This window comes from Psammomys obesus, unplaced genomic scaffold (genome assembly GCF_907164565.1).
Source record: "Psammomys obesus unplaced genomic scaffold, mPsaObe1.curated_primary_1811, whole genome shotgun sequence".
In the NCBI taxonomy this organism is placed as follows: Eukaryota; Metazoa; Chordata; class Mammalia; order Rodentia; family Muridae; genus Psammomys; species Psammomys obesus.
The window spans coordinates 12,510,007-12,532,226 of record NW_026592118.1 but is presented as its reverse complement, the minus strand read 5'-3'; the positions used below and the strand labels follow the sequence as shown (position 1 = coordinate 12,532,226).

Genomic DNA, 22,220 nt, shown 5'->3' with positions numbered 1-22,220 from the left:
GACTCCGGACTGGCCCGGAGCTCATTTCTGATCCATCGGGTTTTGTAGTGTCTCTGCTTAGGTCTGACCCCCGGAAACACACATCTACACCCCAACCACGCCGCGACTGAAGCCCCAGAGTGTGAGTGGTTCGGGTGACCGCACTTGCTTCGCGCATCTCCGTTTCCCTGCGGCTTGGGAACCCCCATCCTCGTCCAGAATGACGTAGCGAGTGCAGGCTTTCCTCCACGACCCGGTTCTTTTCAGATTCATCAAAGGTTGCACAGCAAACCTTGATCCTCAGTGAGTGCCAAAGTCCTAAAACCATGGGAGGAAATGAGTACCTCGGACCTGAAAACCAGGGCGAACACACCATGTGCTCTGGGACACATGTGCTACTGGCTGCAGATCTGGCACTGCGGGGAAACCCAGGGCCCTGGTATTCCTTCCAGGCTGCTCAACCGTGGGCTTCTGGTGTGAGTGAGGGGCACCTTCCGCTCCTGTTCGGAGTTAAAGACCTGGTGACACCAAAGGTCACTCGAGGCTGACATTAGCTCATCTGCTCCCTGTAATCAGTAATGCACAGGCATTACCCAGAGAATAAATGTGATAGGGGTCGCTGGATGAAGACACGATGGGGCGGCTGAGGAGGTGGCCTTTGCCTCTCTTCCTGCTCTCTCACATTAGGGGATGTGGTTAGCATGCTCAAGAGACCAAGATTTAGGAAAGGATCTGTCTGTTGCATGAGAGATAACCTGGGTTCAACTATCTCCTGGGTTTCCACGTTTCCAACCTAGTTCCTACAAATTAGGTAAAATCCTACGTGTGTGTGTGTGTGTGTGTGTGTGTGTGTGTGTGTGTGTGTGTGTGTGTGTGTAGTGTCCAAGGAAGCCACCCTCAGCCACTAAAAAGTCACGCCAGGACTGTCAAGTAAGTGTAGCTTGAAATGTTCATCTCTGTCATGATGATTTGCCAGGTGTATAAATGGCACCACATGATGAGAAAAATAGGCTTTGAAAGAAGTAGCCGCCAGAGGAGACCAAGCTGAAGAGAGGGAAAGGCTCTGAGGGAAATGCTTCTTAGATCACCTGCCTTTGTGCACCGTCTCCGTGTGTGTGTGTGTGTGTGTGTGTGTGTGTGTGTGTGTGTACTCTTTAATCTTCTCTCAACCTTTTTGTGGTTTGTTTGTTTTTGGTTTTTCAGAAATAGGGTTTCTCTGTGTAGCCCTGGCTGTCCTGGAACTCACGCAGTAGACAGGGCAGCCCTTGAAATCACAGAGATCTGACTTTCAAGTGCTGGGATTTTCCTTTTTGGAGTGCAGACTTTGAGGCCTTGGAATCCTAAATCCAAATACCGGGATGGCTATTTGGTGTATAAAGAGATGGCTCAGTGTATAAAAGTATTTGCAAGCAAGCCTGACTGAGTTAAATCCCCAGAACACACGTGAAAAGCTGTGTGCAGTGAGGCGCACCTGTAACCCCAGTGCTCCCATCAGCTGATACACAGTGCCACAGCAGCAACAAGAGAGACCCTGCTTCAAAAAGAAGGGGAGAACTGATTCCTGAAAAGTTGTTTTCTCTCCTCCACATGAGAGCCATGGTACATGCCTACCCATATACACACACGCACACACACACACACACACACACACACACACACACACACACAGAGAAACAGACAGAGACACAGAGAGAGAAACTTTTAAAAGCACTTACTATTCTTACAGAAGATAAAGCTTCTGTTCTCAGCACCACATCCCAGTTAAGAAGCAAAATGCCAAAACTGTAAGTTAATATAAAGTTGGTATGATGGTACATGCCTAACCTTCAGCTACTGGGGAAATTGGGTTAAGCTCACTAGTTCAAGACCAGCTAGGAAACAGTGAGGAGAGGTAGGGAAGGAGGTAAGGGAGAGGAGAAGAGAGGAGAGGAAAAAATGAGGGAAGGGGAGAGATTTTTCTCGCCAGACATTATATTAGGAACATTAATAGTTTAATTTCTCTTAATCTAGCTTTTCAACACTCTGCATTATTTTTCTATGTTGCCTGTTAATATTCCCTTTAAATGAAGGTGACTTTAAACATCATGGGTTACCTTTGTGAGTCACTGAGAACTTAGCACCCTTATGGATTTGAAGTTTACACCTACCGTTGTGCTCTGGAGAGTATAAATTAGAAGGCCTCTTTCGGATCTATAGATGAATGTGTTTTGTGAAGTCCCTTACTTTCTGCCACTGGATACCATGTTGGAAAGGGGACAGTAGTGTGTGTGTGTGTGTGTGTGTGTGTGTGTGTGTGTGTGTGTACGTGTATGTGTTGCCTGGTGGACAACTTCTATGCCATTCTTAGGAACACATCCACCTCCTTTTGAGATAGTCTCTCATTGGTGGGGAACTCACCAATTGGGCTGGATTGTTTGTCCAGCAAGCCCCCAAGGAACCTCTTGTCTCTGCATTCCCAGTACTAGGATAGCTGTGTGTCAGCGTACCATCTATGTCATCCCCCAGCCTCAGGAATCAGCATTTTGATGACCTCTGACATGTAGCACTGCAGAGGATACTTTATGTTAATGATCCAGTGCCTATCAAAGTCTTTTGAAAGAACTATCTTGAGCACTTTGCAGACCAAGATGGCCAAAGCCCAGCTGCTGGCTCATGTTTTGTGTTCATTTAACTTCTGGCTGTTGGTTGTCATTGCTGTGTTCTTTGAGACAACAGAAAAAAAAAAAAAAAAAAAAGGTGCCTCTTCTATTTAAAAACCTTTACACCAGATTTACAAAACTCTAGAAAATGTCTCTAGGGTGACCTTGAGCAAACGGCTTAACGTCTCAGCTGCCATGGTCTCCTGGCCTGTGGCACAGTTGGTGAGTTGTTTAGAACACAGTGACTTGATTCTGTGCAAAAGGCAGCCCTTGGAGAATGAACTAACTTCAGGGCTTCTTTAAATGCTGTGGCAACTCACTGCACGCCCGACTAAGCGGTCATTATCTAATCATGACAACCAAGACAGAACCACATTCCTGTGTTTACTTTCCTTTAAGCTTGGGAACTGATGGTATAATCTCAAGATGGCTTCTGCTCTCAGAATAAAGGACGTTATTGATAGTGAATCTCTAGGGACCTGAAGGAAGGACCCAGGAGGAGTAGAAACTCTACCCTAGAAAGACCTATCTCTGGAATGCCCCTCTGGGCCTGCTTTTATTTACAGGGAACCTGTACCAGCCACCTCTACTCTGCACACCAGGCTTCCCTTCACCCATAAAGCCAATTAGACACAGGTGATCAATGAAAACCATGAGACTTGTATCAAGGTAAAGGTGACCTCTGTAGCAATGTCATCTCTTCAGAGAACAGCCAGGATGCTGACAACTCAGTGTCTAAGCCCACGCTCAGCAGTTCTCCAGTGACAGAATCAGCAAGCAGGGCTTGTATGGCCTGAAATGTGTCTGTCTGCTAAACAGAAGCAGACATAATCCCAGCAATTATACCCCAACGAAGGGCGTTCATCATGCTAACAGCACTAGCTGGGAATAAGAACCCAATTCTGCCAGCGCCTGCCTTCCGTATCAAAAAATAAGATGTTTTGTTCTAGTATTTTTTTAATATATTTTATTTATTTAGGGTGGATGCATGCCATAGCACTAGTGTGAAGATCGGAGGATAACTTCATAGAATCAGTTCCCTCCTTCCACCTTTGTATGGGTTCTCTGGACTGGACTTGGCTTGCCAGCCTACATGGCACCAACGTGCCTTTACTCACTGAGCCATCTTGCCAGCCCCTGATCTAGTTATCCAGCCTCACCTCCCATTGGGCAGAAAGACTTAGACTCAGGTGCTAGAATGTGTGTTCATCCTCCACTTAGTTGTGAGCTTTCTGCATGCAATAGGTAGAGAGATGAGTCTGAGAAGTTGTGATTCTCACTGTTCCCAGAATATGGTCCATGACTGATTTCTGACCTCTTATTCACCTGCCTAGTGGCACATGGTGAAATAATACATATTAATCACTGATTTCCTCAACAAATAAAGTTACCTTGGTAATTAACCCAGTCTGTAGTTCCAATCCTGCAATACAAATCTGATCTGTCTTAGATGTCAGCAGCTCTGACTTACAACACTAGCTGACCTGTGGCTGGCATGCAGACATGGGCTCTAGAATACCAGCAATGTCTTTTTAATGAGACTCCAGGAAGAAATGAATTTGTACGCTGTCCATGCCCTTGGGGTAGGCAGCATGAGGTAAATGGAGTGACAGCGCACACGGGCTTAGAACCCTTGACCTCCAAGCCTCACAGGAAGGGACACGTACCACCTGGGCCCTCGGAGGAAGAATGTTCCTCCAAGAAAGGCTAGGCCAATCCCTGAGCCAAACCCACACACAACCTTGCCAGAGTCCATGCCTGCCCTTGTCAATCAGTATCCATTTGCCAGGCAGCAGCTCCCACAGGGACACTCAGTCCAAGGACTCTTGGCATACAGGGCATCTCAAGGACATGGTGGGCTTTGACAACTCTCCTTATGCCGTGTGAGTCAAAAGGTAATGTATGAAATGTTTCCAAACAGAACTCTGTAAAGTCTCGTGAGGTCTTGGGAGAGACTTCGGAGGAGAGGAACTTTCTAAGCAGGGCCTTCCATATGGGCTTGGATGAGGTTTCTTTAAGAATCAGTCACACCCACAAAGCTACAGACCTTTCTCCCAAAGGCCCTGTTGTTTTCTAGCCCTACTTTTCACAACCTTTTACCTTCCAAATTAAAAAAAAAAAAAAAAAAAGCATAACAACAAAGCTCTGGTCTGGCCACTTGTATGCAAGGACACTTTCTTTTCACTGTAGACGTGTTTACCCATGACTCAAGGGCTTCCTAGAATTTTAGACAGATGGGTAAAGATGCTGCAGCTGGTGGACAGCGGGTGACTACAAGGTTCACTGCCAACACACAGCATGTGCAAAGGGATGCTGGTCTCACTTGTGGGCAATCCTGAGCCCAGCAAGCTTCACGGTGACTTGTGTGCTTGGCAAATCACATAACTGAATATGATTCGAGGAGCCGTAAAATTAAATAGATAAATAAGAATTCTAGCAATGGTAACATGTTTTGAAATTGTAATTAGGAAAACTGAATTCAAAACTCAAATGCAGAATGAATCTGGGCTGTTCCCGGCGGCCCTCGCCTGTGTCGCACCACCGCCCCCCTGCATCTCTGCTTCTGACCCCACAGCACCAGCACTGTGGGAGCCATCATGCCCTGCAGCGCCACCTAAGCTCTGGGGGACACCTCAGTTTAGATCCAGGATTCTGTGGCTCTATGGATGGCAGGGTCTTTACTGTGTATACAGACGTCGCCGTACTTACAGAAACCGATTTAATTGCCGGAAACAAGGTCTTTGAGTATTTCCCTACTGCTCTTCTTCAGTATGCATCACCTTAGTGTATGTTTGGACAGCACTGTGTTAGTGTTTGATCTTTACAACTGCTGTTTGAGTTGCAGACTTTGAGGTTTTCTAAAAATCCACTAAGTGAGTTTTGGCTTGGGATGAGGACAGAATTTCCAACAATTTCTGAAACAGCTCTAAACATACCCCTGGTATTTTACACTAAATATTTATGTACACGAAGCAATGTTCTTAGCAGTGTTCTCAACACATCAGTCGGCCCTGGAAAGTTAAAGAAAGAGGTGCTTCCCAAAGACTCTGTGGGACCCTTATCCTTGGAAATTTTAAATGGTCACTTAACATTTCCAGAGCACTGTGTCTCAGGACCACTCCTATGGGGACTGATGTGCTTGTCAACAGTGTGGAGACGCAGATGGCGTCTACCCACCCAGTGGACTTTCCTGTAGCCTCTTTTTCTAGGTCCACTTCCCGTCTTGCTCAGCTCTATACCAGGGTCTCTGGACTTGGCCAGAGGGAGACTGTACGCAGGTCAGCAGATAGGAGTATGGGAGGGGCAGGCCAGAGGGGTTTCATCTCTAGGATCTTCGAGTTGGATTTTTGATGAGAGGGCGTGTAGAGGAAATCAAATGATTTGGCACATGGACATTAGGACATTGGCTGTGTGCTGGGTGCGGTGAGCGCCTGTTGGGAAGGCCATCCTGGAGAGCAGAACAGTGTCTGAGCAGAAGCCTGGCTGCAGGAAACTCACAGGCCATGGAGAAGAGAGGACACCTGCTTCTGCAAGTTTTGTTGAACAAGACAGCAGGCAATGGGGTGGTGGGCAGAGAGAAGAGCTAAGAAGAGGGCTTTTGTCTTCAAGTTAGAGGACTCTGGCAGCATCATGCTGATGCCATGATTCCAAGGGGGGCAGGGTAACAATGATAACTGCCCAAGGGAGTGGACAGAGCTACAGCCAGTGTAGCAGGCCCCGCATGGAAGCCATTCGGTCCATGTCCAGAAGTGCCCTTCACAGGCAGCGGGGGAACCAGGCTCGTTCCTGAGTGCCTTTCTTCCTCCAGAGAAGAAGTCATCTCACGTGTTGCCACAAGGAAGGTGAGGGGGAGAGAGGTGACAAAAAAAATGTGGCGGAGAGGAACATGAAGCACTCATTCAGGGACAGCTCACCATGTGAAAAGCAGAGTTTACCCTGTGTTCATTGATTACATACTTGTGGAAGAGATGCCCTACTGACGGGGGTGGGGGTGCCTACTGGAGAGCAGTGTGCACTCCATGCCACACCACAGGGGGTAACAAAGCTTACCAGCATGCAGGGCAGGAGCTCAGCTCAGGCACGGATCACAGTCACCCCCAGAGCAGCCCCTTTGCCAGCACAGGCCACTTCTGGCTTGATCCCCACCTGCTAGGTGGAAATCAATCTCGTGCTTCCAGTGTGCATTTTCTGTGAAGGAGGCCAAATGTTGCGTTTCCCTTGCCACAAGCTTCCTGTGAGAGGTCTGTGGTCCCTGTTTAGCCTCCTGCTGGGTGGCTGGTCTTTCTCTTGCCTCCCTGTACAAGCTCTTTATGTTAAAGGGTCTTGGGCTGCTGAACTATCTCAGCAGGTAGAGGCGCTTGTCACAGCCATGCCCTGGGATTTACACGGGGGAAGCAGAGAGCCCAAGAGTCCTTCCATCTTTACATGCATGGCATGCACTGCCCCACGCCCTCCAAATAAATGTTTAAAAAGTTCTGAGGCTGTAGCTCCCCCTCAGTGTCAGGGACTGTCTAATATTGTTTGCCTTGTCAGGAACACTATTTTCTGTGCAGAATTTTTTCTCCTTATAGGTTTCATTTTACTTTTATGGGTATGGAGGTTTTCCGCCAGATTTATAAGCATTCTTCCTACTTCAAAATTATTTCTAAAACTACCCTTCTAATTACTTTTGAATACTTTTATGGTTTCATTTCCTTTATTCTCTCTCTCTCTCTCTCAAGAAAATTTTCACTGTACAGTCCTGGATATCCTGGAACTCCTATGTAGACCAGGCTGGCCTTGAACTTACAAAGATTAACCTGCCTCCACTTCTCAAGTGCTGGGATTAATAAAACCATGCTCAGATTGAATTTATTTTAGATTTTTATTTTATTTGTGTGGGGGAGGAAATGAGGGAGGAAGAGAGGAAGGGAGGAGGGGAAGAAGGAAAGGAGGAAGAGAAAGAGAGAAAGAAGGGGGGGAGTTTATGTCACACGTATGTGGGTGCCCACCGAAGCCAGAAGATGGCATCAGGTCCTCTGAAACTGCCTGGTGTGGGCATTAGGAATCAAACCCAGGTCCCCTGGGAAGCAGCAAGAGCTCCTAATCACTGAGCCATCTATCTCTGTAGCCCGGTTTCTCTTCCTCTCTCCCTTCATCCTTCCTTCCCTTCCTTCCAATTGCACCATTTTACATTCAAATCTTAATTCCTCTGGTATTTATTTTGAAGCTGTGAAGAGTGGGAGAAGGGGATGCCTTATTTATTAAAAAATAAGTCGTCAATGTTATTTTTGGAGACTTTTTTTCTCATACTGCTTTGTTTGCATATTTTTTACCTTACTGATCTTTTGATTATATATTATGGTTCCCAATTTTGTATTTTTATGGATTTTGTGTATGTGAATCTACATGTATATGTTTCTTATGCTTTTTTTTCTTTTTTAATTTACTCTTTTTGGCCTGTTTATTTTCTAGAGAGAGAGGGAGAGAGGAGAGAGAGAGAGAAAGAGAGAAGACATGGAGTTGGATGGGTGAGGAGGTAGGAAAGTTCTGGGAGGAGAAATCATGGTCAGAATATATTGTAAGAAAAATACTTTCAATTAAAAAAGTGTTAATCCAGTTGGGCCTGTCAATCCCCTGGCCAGATCATCCCTCAAGAAAGATGATTCAGCAAAGCCCTGCAAAGGAGATGGGAGGAATAATTATCCCCTTAATGTGATAATGTACTTCCTTCCCGGAAGCCCTTCCCCAGTGCAGACACCTGAATAGCTTTCACTGCAGTCTGCCAGCTTTTCTGAGTCCCCCCCCCCAAAAAAGCATACCTTTCCTTCATGTTCCAGCCAAAGTTCTAAGCATGTTTTCTTTCCCTGGCATCATGGGCCTTTTCACTCTTCTCTGAAGCTTCCCCACCTACCTCTTCTGCAGACCTCTATTAACATGGCTTTTTCTCTTCCTCTTCTCCATCTCCTTTATCAGGCAGCTGCTGAGATTAATGGCTTGCCTGTCTTTGTCACTTAACCACAAGTAAAACTACTCTAAAACATAAAAAAAGAGAAAAAAATGTGAGTTATGCCTGCCAGGAGTGAGCCTGGTCCTAGTCCTGCGTGGACTGGCACTTGCTTGCCAGCTAGTCCAGCCTGTGTTCTCTGAGCCTTGGTATCTGATGGGAAGGCAGACAGCTGGGTAGGAAGACAGCCAAGGTATTTCCACCAGACAGTCACTGACTCTGCAAAGGATGTTCTGTCCCTCTCTCTACATTGTCGTGGAACAGAGACAGACACTGAAAGTGTGTGTGATTGGTCCAAAGAACCATTGCTACTTCTTCCTACATCCAGACAATAACTCCTTACTGAGTGCATCAACAACAAATCGACAGAAACCTGTCTCAAGTGGAGAATGTCAAAGGCACATCCTACTGATGGCAAATCAATAGCACTGCCCTCAGAGGAACTTGAAATGAGTGCATGCTAAACATACAAGTAGGAAAACACAATGAATTCATTCTTATCACAAAGTAAAGGACAAACACATGGTACTTTCTGTTTTAGAGTGTTCAGAAATGGAGGCCATGTAATACTTACAGAAACTGCTCCTCTCTCTCTCCTTTTCCCTCTCTCTCCAAGTTCAGGAGGCCGAATTACACAGAAGATCTGTCTGTCATCCCCATGTCACCAATCCTTGATGCACTCATGGGATCTTTAGCCTGGTAGCAGTAGTATGCCAGCCTGGCCAGCCTCTGGTGCCCACAGACTGCTCAGGTGCCATGTTGTTGTGGGAAGGGTATTTTTGAAGATGAAGTTATATCCCAATGTAGGGATTATAAAGCAGACCACTGTCCATAATATGGTGGGTCCCGTCTCATTAGTTGAAAATCTTAAGAGCAAAGGCTAGGATTCTCCCAAGAAAGGAGGGATTCTGCCTCCAGAAATCCTCAAAGTTGAACCTGTAATCTTTAACTAACTCCCAGCTGTCCTTTCGTGTAGATTTCAGACTCGCTGGTCCCCACAGCAAGCCAATTATTTAAAATCAGCCTCTCCCTGGACCACACCTCATCTTCTTTCTTTCTGCTGCTTGGAAACCTACAAGTTCCATGCCAAGTGGCTCCTTGACCATCCCCAGAAGACTTGTGGCCATGGAGGACACCTTGTGAGAAGGGCCTGTGTGGCAGGGCAGAGGCAGCAGACTCCCTGTGTGCACAGCAGGGCTGCTTCACAGGCAGATGGCCTTGTGACTGAGGGGATTAGGTGAGGAACTGTGAAACCCAAGCGCTCAGATCCCCTCCAGGAAAGAACAACTTCCTTTGAGCTGAAGAAAGCCTGGCTCACACTCACTAATGACTGGGCTTAGCCATGCCCTTCGTTGCTTTTCACATTACCTGAACAAGACAGAAGTAATTACAGAAGCCAAGCCTCAGAGACATCTAGAGTATGCTGTCACCACTGTGACAGGTAATCCCCCTGCACTGTAACCAGATAACCATGGAGTGGGAGGATGGGTTCAACAGTGAGGAGGGAAGACTCACTTTCTTTTTTTACCCTCTTCCTTATTTTTCTCACCCTCATGTCTCTTTCCAGATTCACAAATGGTTGGTTTTAGAGTTAAAGAAACAGCAAGCACCCTGGTTTGTGTTCACTTCTTTACTTTCAGTGTGTGTGTGTGTGTGTGTGTGTGTGTGTGTGTGTGTGTGTGTGTGTATGTGTGTGTGTGTGTGTGATAATCAGAGATCAACCCCCAAGTGTCACTCCTCAGGTGCCATCTATCTTGTTTTTTAATCAGGGTATCTCTCTCACTTGGCCTGGAGCTAGCACAGATTTGGCTGGCCAGCAGGCCCTAGGGTCCCTCTTTTGCCACCTCCCCAGGACTGAGATTACAGGCTCCAGACACCACATCTTTTTTTTTTTTTTTTTTTTTTTTTTTTTTGGTAGATGGGTTCTGGGGATTGAACTCAGGCCTTCATGGTTGCATGGCAAGAACCTTACTGAGTTACATCCCCATCCCCAACTACACTGACTGTAATGATAGTCCCATTGCTGAAGATATATTGGAACACCATCCTAGACAATTACAGGTTTTGACATGTAAGAGGCAAAAACATCAAAGTCCACATGTGCCTGATGGAAGCTAGCCAAGTTACCCAAGCTCATAAATGGGCCACTTAAGATTTTTTCTGGAGGCCAGTGTGAAATCCTGTAGTCACAGTCTCCATCCACCCTCCAGCCTGTGAGTCCTGCTCTCATCCTCACCAGTGAAAACTCAGGCCTGCTTCAGGCTGAATACTTGCTAGCCTCTCATTTTATCTCCTTTCCATTTTATCTCCTATCCCAGCTGACACATACACTCACCTCTACCTGGTGTATACGTCAGCTGGGATCCCTGGAGAGGTGGATGCCAAGAGATGATACATTTAAGAAATGTCACAAGAGATGCTGAATAGAATAGTTTTAGAGATCTGTTTTGATATCTGAAGGACAGTGATGAGAGGGATAGACAGAAAATGGCAGAGATAACCTTCAGATATAAGGCACCCAGGAAAGAGGGGGTTAGGTCCCTTCTGCAGAGTGAGGTTGCTTGAAGTTAGGGAGAGGGCGGAGACTGCTAAGGTGAGGTCTGGATTACGTGCCAAGCATGCCTGTGCTGGGTTCTTTGGAAGGGGAGCTTAGCATCATGTTCATGCCTCCGGTCCCTGTGCCCCACACAGCCATGTTCCCAAGGCTCTCTCAGCTTTTCATTCCAGAAGAAAGTTAGAAGAGGAAGGATGAGAGTGACACAAACTCCACTGCTGTTTCTGGGGCTGAGACCACAGCAGCTGTTCAGTGTCCCCTACTGTTCCTCATAGCACTTATGCACAATGTGGTGGTTAATTCAGGATTGTACCCAGGTCTTGCTCCTGGGAACCTAAGCCATGGTGATGCCACCCTCCTCAAACAGATCACTGCATGTAAGGGAAGAGCTTCTACACAGACTCCTCCTGGGTCACTGGGCAGAGGCAGCCCTATACCAAGAGTGACTCTACACAGCTGATCTCTACATAATGGGGTCAAAGTGTCATGGTGACCGCTGTGGCCTGTGGTTCAGTGGGATCTTTACTGGATTCCTTTGAGAGTATCCCTTATGGGACCATGGCTTCATTCAGGCCTGGGACAGAAATGCTACTGGACATTTGCAATGACCCTCCCAGTTAGACCACCTACCCATTAAGCTTGGGCTGTAGGCTAGCTGGACAAGGACAGTGACGACTTGTGGGTGGCCTGTTCTGGGATGTCTTCTCAGGTAGCCTCCTATATCATCAGACTCATCTTTTATGGGCACTGATGCTGGGGCCATTCAAATTGATTGTGAGTCTCCCAGGACCTGGGTCACAGTGAGTCCCAAGGTCAGGTGTTGCCTCTATTTCTACATTAGCTGCTGAGGCTGTGGCCTTCTGTCCAGTCCCAGGCATGACCTTCTGTCATGCCTACTCTCACAGTTGACACTACCAGTACCATGGCAGGTTCTCTGGGAGGTCAACTAATGACCATCTCTAGGTTGTAACATTACCCTCCTCTATGAATGCTCAGAGCTTCTCGACCCAGCTCTTCTCTGGCCTCATACATAACTCTTCCCAGCACTGTCTCTTCAGGAGCAGAAGCCTGATCTCTGGCCAGTGTACACACTGTTGGTAGCTAAACTATGCCCCTTGGAAAGGCATAAAGTACTATATTACTAGCCTGCAACAAGATTTACCCACTGATTCAATAGTAGGAAGCTTGTTTATAAGGGTAACCAACTGCTTTCTGATTGGAATGGAGGCTCATTGCACAGAAAGCAATGCACGTCTGTTACTGTAAACCTGGTCCAAAGCCATGCTAGGAAAATCATAGGTTCTAGTGGATTAGTTACAGCTGTTGCTTTGCTAAATAGACATTATGTGCTCATCAAATCACCTTCTTAAGAAACATGTTCATCCCCATAGATGAGTACTGCTTTTAGATTTCATCAAAGAAGCTTCCTTTAGCAGCAGACAATAGTTACTGCACAGACTCTCATAATTGGTCAAAATGCCAAGAATAAATGCCTATTGAATGCTCAACCAAAAATAAGACATCTATATTATCCTCCCAAAGCTCATGGAACATCATAGAAGAGAAGGCAGAATAGACAAAGAGCTAGTAAATGGGATGGAATATTGTGGCTGCTTTCTGCAATGGAATGATCATTGCACTCTTTTAGAAAATAGTTTTATTTTTAGTCATGTGAATATGTGTATCTGTGTGTTTAAGTGCAGGAACAGAGACAAGAGTTTTCAGATCCCCTGAGTTGTACTTCTAAGGCAGTTATGAACGAGCTGATATGGGTGTTGAGAATCAAACTTAGGTTCTCTGCTAGAGCCATATGGGCTCTTACTCATTGGGCCATCTCTCTAGCCTGGCTATTGCATTCTTCTGCTCACAACAGTGAGTGTCTGCATAAGACCTGCAAAAGACTGGGCCCATCCGTCCTTCAGCTCTCCCCCAACAAGCATGAACTCATGGCATTTACAAAGATGGTCTTTCCAAATAAGTGGGGCTAGGAGTACAGCTCAGTGATGGAGAGCATGCTTAGCAAGCTCAAGGTTCTGGGTTTGATGCCAGAACTAACCCACCCACCAGAAAACCAAATCCTACCACCAAATAAGCCACACCCACATGTCCTTCAATACAGGTATGTGTGTATGTGTGTTGCACATGGGTGTGGATCCACTTGCATGTGAGAATGGAGGTACCATCTGTGGTCTCAGCCCTCTTTCTTCACAGCCATGTTTGATTTATAGCTATATCTCATCTTGCTCCACAATAGGACCCCAGGCAATGGCTGCTTCCACCATCTGCCAGGAGGTTTGTTTCTGTTACACTGTTTTGGGACTGACTTGATTGCTCATGTCAAGAAGCCAAGTTGGCCTGGGCCTCAGACCTCAGAGTGTGGTATACAACAGGCCCCAACATGAGATGTCTAGGGCCTGCAGCGAGAGGCACTTTGGCTTCATGGGTGCAAGTCTACTAAAACCCAGCTATCCATGACCAACTTCCAAACATCTCCTGACTCCAGGAGATCCCAGAAGTCCTTGGGTCTTCAAGGACAAGCCCTTAGCACCCAATCAGGCAGTTTCAAACTTCTGAGAGTACCTGGGAGTAGGATGGTGGTAGGGTTAGAAGTGGGAAGGTCTCCAAGTTTAAACACATCTAAGCCCCAAATGCCCCAAGTCCCTTGTTCTCAGTAACATTACAAATGGAGTAGAAGGTCTTGCCATGTGACAGCTACACACAGAAGGGAACCACAAGGACCCATGGCAACCATCAATCACAGGCAATTTGCAGCCAATGTTTTAACAGCACCTTTGGTGCTGTGAGCGCCAACGTTTAGTTTTAATTAGGGCAGAGTAGCTCATCTCCAAGCTAGGCCTGGGAATTACCAGGTTCTCACAACACATCGTGTAATTTGGCAGAGTGGTTTTCCAGGGAACTGCTGGAGTTATGCGGCTGCCTAAGGCCAGCTGTGCTCTGCACTGTTCCACTGCACTGTCCCACTGCACTGTCCCTGGGGAAGCCTCTGAAGGGTTCATTCTGACCAGGGATGCAGCAGCCAGGAGGGCAAAAATAATGTCCTGGAATAGGATCACAGGAACCTCAAAGCCCTCTACCCTCCATTTCTTTTTTCTTTTTTCTCTTTATTCCTCCTTTTTTTTTTTTTCCCTTTCCTTACAGAGTCTCCTGTTATAGCCTGGGCTGATATGGAATGCCTTACATAACCCAGGCTAATCTAGAACTTGGCAATCCTCCTGCCTCAGGAAAAAAAAATATTTTTGAAACAATGTCTCATGTAGCCCAGGCTAAGCTAGAACTCATGATCCTCCTCCCTCCAGTGAGGAAGACAGTAGGTCAAGAGATCAAAGAGCGTTTGTTAAAGGTCATGGAGCCACAGGTGAGTACTCTGGCCCACCACTCGGGACTGCCACCAGCTGCTGTGGAAAGCACTGTATCTCTTGCTCCCAGGCCAGATGGCTCTGGTCACATCCCCTCCCAGAACAAGGCTAGGCTATAAGTTCAGCTTCCTCCTTCCCCAGTGAACATTCACTATGTGTTTCTGTCTGTTTAATATTGAAGAAGGGAAGTGCAGGAGCCCATGGTTATAGAGGTAAAGCCTTCTGCAAGCATGAAGGGCTCATTATTATGCTGACACCACTGACATCTAAGTCGCCTCCATACCTGGAAGCTGTACATACACTGTTTTCTCTAGTGCAATCTTTGTGCCACAGTCACAGGCAGCACACTGCCAGGAGGCCACAGAGTCGCTGGTAACAGGAATCTTTCAGCTCATTGCATTTTTGCTTTAGTGATTCTCTTATATCTGCTTTATACACAATCTTACTTCTTTCTTCTACAGATCACACTTTCTTTCCAACTCTGAAATTATGGCCAGGATCTGTGTCTAAAGTAAGAAGGTCATGAGAAATACCTCAAGAGGCAGCTTACCCCAAGATAAGGACCCGTCACCAGGATGCACCTCATTCTGTGGCCTATTTCTACCTGATGTGTACCACATTCTCTGGGATACTGGGGTTAGTTTTCTGTCACTGTGCAAACATCTGAGGTAATCAAATCAGAAAGGGAGTACCTTGGCTCACAGTTTCTGAAACTCAATTGTAACCGCATCTCACAGTGGGAAGATGGGACTTTTGCTAGGATACAGTCTTCCCTAGGTCGTCATCACAATGGAGCCAATATCATTGTGTTAATTACTGTTCTCACTGCTGTGACAGAATACCTGGGAAAAGCAGCTTGAGGAAGGAAAGGTTTATTGAGGGTCACAGTTTAGAGGGACAGGGATGGGGAAGGCGTGGGCACGAGGTAGTGGCTCACATGTTGTGTGCGGTCAGGAAGCAGAGGGCAGTGAACACTGGTGCTCAGTTCACTGACTCCTTTTTATTCAGGCTGCGACCCTAGCTCACAGAATGCCGCTGCCCACAGTTAAGGTTGGGTCCCCCCACCTCAGTTAACCTCATCTAGCAAATCCCTGTCTCCACAGTAAGTCTAGGGCCTGCCAGGTTGGCAATGGGCATCAACTGTAACCCCACTGATTCTTACCTTCCTAGACTGGCAGCTGCTGTGCTAGCACTGTCTCATCTCCGGTGTATTTGTCACTGGTAGTTATTGTCATGACATTGCAAATGAAGGAACCTACACTCTAGAGATTAAATGTCATGGCTGCCCTTACTCAGGAATGAGGCAGAGTCAAGACTTTAAGCAGCTCTGCTGGCTGGAAACAGAGTCCTAAGACCAGAGTGTAGGGGCAGCACCACCAGCTCAGGGATCCTGCTCCAGAACACTGACTCCAAAGCCAATTGGCCCCTATGTTCCTGTGACCACAGCAGATTCCCCAGTCCCTACTCCCATAGGAACTTTTACAAACCCCTGCCTCCCTCCCTTGATCCTAACTTACAACCTTCCTATTTCTCCAACAACTGAGCTAATCAGAAGTGACTCTTTTTTTTTTTTTTTCTGGCCCCACCTCACACAGCCCCTGTGCAAAGAAAAACCTTGTCTTCTGGCTTAGCAAAGCATCCAGGTGGTGTGTGGGACATGCTTCCTTGTTCTACCACACAAGCCATCATCCTGCTCTTTCAGCAGAACACACATCTGTGTCCCTTTCTCCGATGTGATGGCTTTCTACCTTCCTGTACAGTACAAGCCCCCTTGAGGGCTTTAAGAAGTACAGATGAGAAACCTAGAGTGCTGACAGGTTGGTCTTCTGATTGTAGCCACTGGCTCCAACACTGCTCTTCCTTCTTCCCCCTCTTGACTCCACATCCCCTTGGCTCCCATTCCCTACTCTGCTCTCCTTCACAGCAAAGCTCTGCAAAGCCTGTCTAGCCTGCCCGCCTCTCACTTCCTTCCTGCTTTTCCTTGCGAGCTCCTGCTCCAATAGGACTTGCTGCCCATTCAACCAAATGCTACGGCTGCTCTGTGGCTATGCCAACATGCCAGCACTCCATCCCTGGTTGGCTGGGCCCCAGCCGCACTGACAGCTGGTCTCACCCACAGTCCTATTCTTTGCATGGACTCCTGCCACCCCTGCCACCCACAGTCATGGCTCAACCCGGGCCTCTTTCCCTCTTTCCCAAGCTGCAGCTCCTGAGTCTAAACATCTTGCCAGCTCCCTTGGGCTTCTTGAAATTCTGATCAGACATTCTGCTTGGGCTCTCTTGTTACCAAGGCTGGCCAATCTTTGTCACTCAAGTCCAATCCAAGTTGCCCTAACTTTTCCTTCTTCATGCTCATGCCCACCCACCAGCAGATTCGGATGTCCTACCAACCAAAGGGCTCCAGGTCTACACACCCACCCTCCGCTGTGCCTGTTGAGTCCAAACTGGATCATCTGTTCCCATGCTCATGCTATTCCTTCATGACCAAGCCATACTGTTAGAGTGACCCTTTGCCAATTCCTACTAAAAGGCTCCTTTCCCTAGGCTGGTGGCAGTTAGTCCAGCGATAGGTTTGCCTGTCTTTGCCTCCTCAGCACTGTGCCCCATTTTTGTTTGTTTATTTTGTTTTCTTTAGATTTTGAGTTGTGAACTGGGTCCTAGTGCTGGTGCCATAGCACTTTTTAAACTGAGCCATCACCCCAGCTCTCTCCACAGTGGCCTTTGTGATTCTCCCCACTACTCTGACATCTTCTTTCACTGTTAACCCCTTCCTTGTCTCCACTCCCGCACCAACACACTCCTGGCCCCTCTCAGAACTTTTGCTCATGGTCTCTGCCTGTACTATTCTTTTTGTAGCTGTCTAGACTTACCTTCCTCTTCCCTCAGCTCTTCTCAAAGGTCTCCTCTGGTAACTCCTCCCAGACTGTTAACTTAAAAATAGAAATCCTAGGAGTAGTATAGCTGGATCTTGAGGTAGCACTATTCCTAATTGTCTGAGAAAGTGCCAGATTGATTTCCAGAGTGGTTCTACAAGTTTACATTCCCACCAGCAATGGAGGAGGATTCCCTTTTCTCCATATCCTCTCCAGAATGTGTTGTCACTTGAGTTTTTGATCTTAGCCATTCTGATGGGTGTAAAGTGAAATCTAAGGGTCATTTTGATTTGCATTTCTCTTTGACTAAGGACACTGAACATTTCTTTAAGTGTTTTTCTCTGCCATTTGATAGTCCTCTATTGAGAATTCTCTGTTTAGCTCTGTACCCCATTTTTTAATTGTATTACTTGGTTTGTTGCTGTTTAAGTTCTTGAGTTCTTTATATATTCTGGATATTAGCCCTCTGTCAGATATAGGATTGGTGAAGATCCTTTCCCAGTCTGTTGTGTGTTGTGTGTCGTTTTTTTTTTTGTTTGTTTGTGTGTTTGTTTTGTGTTTGTTTGTTTTTCTGATGACGGTGTCCTTTGCTTTACAGAAGCTTTTCAGTTTCATGAGGTCCCATTTATTGATTATTGATCTTAGAGCCTGTGCTGTTGCTATTCTGTTCAGGAAGTTGTTTCCTGTGCCAATGAGTTCAAGGCTCTTCCCCTCTTCTAACAGGTTATCCAAAGTATGCTCAAAAATACAACATGGACATTTACTCAACCATGTTCATAGCAGCTTTATTTGTAACAGCCAGAATCTGGAAACAACTCAGATGTCCCTCAATTAAGGAATGGATAAAAAAAATTCTGGTACATTTATACAATGGGATACAAACAAGGAAATCATGAAATCTGCAGGCAAATGGTGGGAACTAGAAAGGCCATCCTGAATGAGGTATTCCAGAAGCAGAAAGCCACACATGGTATATACTCACTTATAAGTGGATAATATAATATCCATAGACATATAATATAGAATAATCATATTAAAATCTGTACACCTAAAGAAGCTAAGCAAGAAGCTCAATCCTCATTCAGAAAGGCAAACGGGATAGATATGGGAAGAGAGAGAAAACAGGGAACAGGACAGGAGCCTACCACAGAGGGCCTCTGAAAGACTCTACCCCACAGGATATCAAAGCAGATGCTGAGAATCATAGCCAAACTTTGGGCAGAGTGCAGGGAATCATAGGAAAGAAGAGGAAGATAGAAAGATCTGGAGGGGAAAGGAGCTCCACAAGGAGAGCAACAGAACCAAAATTTCTGGGCCCAGGGGTCTTTTCTGAGACTGATACTCCAACCAAGGACCATGCATGGAGAGGACATAGACCCCCTGCACAGATGTAGCCCATGGCAGCTCAGTGTCCAAGCGGGTACCCTAGTAAGGGGAACAGGGGCTGTCTCTGATATGAACTGAGTAGATGGCTCCTTGATCACCTCCCACTGAGTGTGTGTGTGGGGGTGGAGGGGCGGAGAGCAGCCTTACCAGGCCACAAAGGAAGATAATGTAATCATTCCTGATGAGACCTGATAGGCTAGGGTCAAATGGAATGGGAGGATGACCTTCCCTATCAGTGGACTGGGGAAGGGGTATGGGTGCAAAAAACGAAGAGGGGGGGGATTGGGAAGGGTTGGGAGGGGCTGAGAGAGGGAGCTACAGCTGGGATACAAAGTTAGTAAACTGTAATAAATAAAAAAAATTAATTAAAAAAATAGAAATCCCCTTTCTTGGTATCTCTATCCATCTTTTTTGCTTATTTTTCCCATAGCATCTGCCATCTCTTAATATACCATATAACTTTCATACACATTGTGCTGGTTGCCTGCTCCATAATAGGTCTTAAGCTTTCTGAGGACAGAATTGTCTGTTTTGTCTAATGCTCCAGAATCAAGATCAGTGTCCAACCTCCTGCAGGTGGTTGGGATATGTTTGTTGATGCAAATCCCAAAGTAAGGAGTTCATGAAGGGTAGTGCCCTTTACTGTGAAGGTCGGCAGTCAGAATTCCTACTGCTTAGCATTGAGACTACGTCAGGGAGCCTGAACAAAGTCTGAAAGGATTAAGCTTTGTAATTATAATAGTACTTGGAATAATGTAATTATTGCAAATTACTGCAATAATTTCACTGCAAATAAAATCCCGGGGGCATCTCATCAGAGCTACTCTCAGGTAATAGGAGGGGCAAGCTCTGAAGAAATCAAACTCAAGGTCAGGGCAGGGAGTCATGATAGCAAACAGACAACTGTGTTAGTGTAACTGGGTTGGTGATGGCATTCGGCAGGGCAAGGGCTGCAGATTCTGGCTTCTAGCATCTCGGTGGGTGCTATAGCAAACTATTAGCCCTGTCATAAGAGCCAGAGGTAAGGGCCATCTACAGCTAAACAGTACTTGCTGCACATGCCAGCAGAGCTGCATACATGCACTCAGGCCAGCTGGAACTGCATGCATAAGACCTACGCAGGCAGCCAAAGCTCTATTGTGGATGGGAGGAGCTCATAAAGCCCCACCCCTAGCTGAGAAGTTACTGGCAATTAATGGCTGATAGGGGAGGGAGCCCCTGGCAGATCTCCATGCTCCAGTGGACATTCCATGCTGTGCACACACAGGCACTGCTAAGGAACCAGCATATTCATTCAAACAAGAATAACACACGAAGCAGGTAGGAAAAAAGGGGGATAGGGAAGGAATGGGAAGGGAGTGACATGAAGGGGGTAAATGTGATAAAAATATTATATGCATGTATGAAATTCAGGCCACAGAAGATGACAATGCAGCCACTCCTGATGTGATTTGATAGACTAAGATCAGAAGGAAGGAGAGGAGGACCTCCCTTATCAGTGGACTTGGGGAGGGGCATTCGTGAAGAAGGGGGAAGGAGGGTGGGACTGGGAGGGGAGGAGGGAGGGGCTTATGGGGGGATACAAAGTGAATAAAGTGTAATTAATAAAATAAAATAAAATTTAAAAACTAAAACTAACATAGAAAAAAGAAGCTTCATTCAATAGAATGCCCCCTTCCTCTGTTGGTCCCCATTAAGGAGGTATGTGGCTTACAGTAAGTGTGATAGTCATGTCACCTGACATGGCTCTTTGCATACTAAGGGAAATCTTTCAGTAGTGGAGGTGGGGGTGAACTGGGGGTGGGTGGGTGGAAAAAGCCTTACTGATCAACAGTCCCTGAGGATGTGTTGTTCCTAGTCCAAGCAGCCCTGGTGATCATGCGTCACCATGACGACAGTGCCATTCCAGACAGAGAGGATTTGAGCCCATGAGATGCAGACCTGCTGTTAGCACTTTTCAACCTCAGTTTGAATTGTGGAAACCACAACCTTTGCCCTAGGGATCCCAAGGTAAAAGCCATAGACTCACCCACAGTAAAGGGGGAGGGGACAGCTCGGGATCATGCTCAGCTTTGCTCAAACCCTCTCTGAAACACAGCTCCTTCCCCATACACCCCTTTCAGCTTCCACAAACCAGCTTCTGCCTTGCTTTAGCCAAATCCTCTCACCCAGAATTTTATAACTGCCCTAGGAATACTGGTATATAAACCATGAAACTGGAGGGTGAACTCGCATGGAATTTTGTGGAAACTGAAGCCACTCTGATTTGGCATGGCTGTATTTACAGGTCAGGGTAAGGTAAAAGATGTGAGGCTGGCTCTCATCCACCACATAGCATGAGGCACTGGGCAAGTTCCTCACTCCTGTTATCTGTCAAACAGAGTGATGCTAGATGCCTGTGATCTCAGCACTTGGTGGTGGAGGCCAGCTTTGGCTACATATTGAGTTCAAGTCCAGCCTGCTACATAAAATAAATCCTATCTCAAAAAAAAAAAAAAAGCCAAAACAAAATAAACAAAGGATGTGGCACAGCCTTGCAAACCTCTGGAAAGAGGTTTAAAGTCAAGGGCAATTGAGTGTTTAAGTGTGGAAACAGGCAGAGATGCCCCAGACAGAGCTGCTGTGTGTGATGAGGGCTGGAGGTCCCTGTGACCCCGCACATGGGGTCGGGGTATCAAGGCGCTGGAGAGGAGCTCAGCAGCTGTGAGCACTAGCTGCTTTCACAGAGGACTTGAATTCTGTTTCTAGCACCCATATGAGGCAGCTAAGAACTGCCTGTAATTCTGCTCTGGAGACTCACATGCCCCTGACTTCTGTGGGTATTGCACTCACGTGGTCACATGTGCTAGCACACACACAAACACAATTAAACGTAGTAAAATAAAGCTCTTAAATTTTTGAAAGAAGGAATTCGGGCTTTTTCTGGTGGGCTATGGAGAGGCCGGTAAAGCTGAGGAACAATGGAGGCTACTATGAGCTTATTTTACAGAAGAAGTCTTGGGCACAGGATACTAGGTAACTTGCTCAAGGTGTTACCAGGTGACAAGTCTAGATTTGAACTCTAATTTTATTTAATCTCAAGCTTCCACCGTAGGAATGTCCCTGGAATCTTGATTGGGAGTTCACTGAATCTGTAGATTACTTTTGGTGGGATGGTTATTTTCACAATATTGATTCTGCCATTCCATGAGCATGGAGTTTGTGCCAGTTGGTTCTTGTCAACTTGACACAAACCTAGACTTATCAAGGAAGAGGGAATCTTATTAAAAAAAAAGTAAGCCTTTGCAAATCTATAGGGCATTTTGTTGACTAATCATGTGGAAAGGCCAGCCTACTATGAGCGGTGCTTCGTCGAGCACGTGGTCCTGGGTTATGTAAGAACGCGGGCTGAGCAAGCCATGGGCAGCCAGCCACTGAGCAGTGTTC

The 22,220-nt window shown here is 46.4% G+C and overlaps 1 protein-coding gene across 1 annotated transcript in view; it reads left to right on the top strand.

Moving 5' to 3' along the window:
• Positions 1 to 305: 305 nt before the first annotated feature.
• Positions 306 to 22,220, top strand: part of Galntl5 (polypeptide N-acetylgalactosaminyltransferase like 5) — a 114,015-nt gene continuing 92,100 nt past the window's right edge. The window contains exon 1 of the mRNA XM_055612888.1: positions 306 to 418. Coding sequence (XP_055468863.1) covers positions 306 to 418 — 113 coding nt within the window. The remainder of the gene's footprint in view (positions 419 to 22,220) is intronic.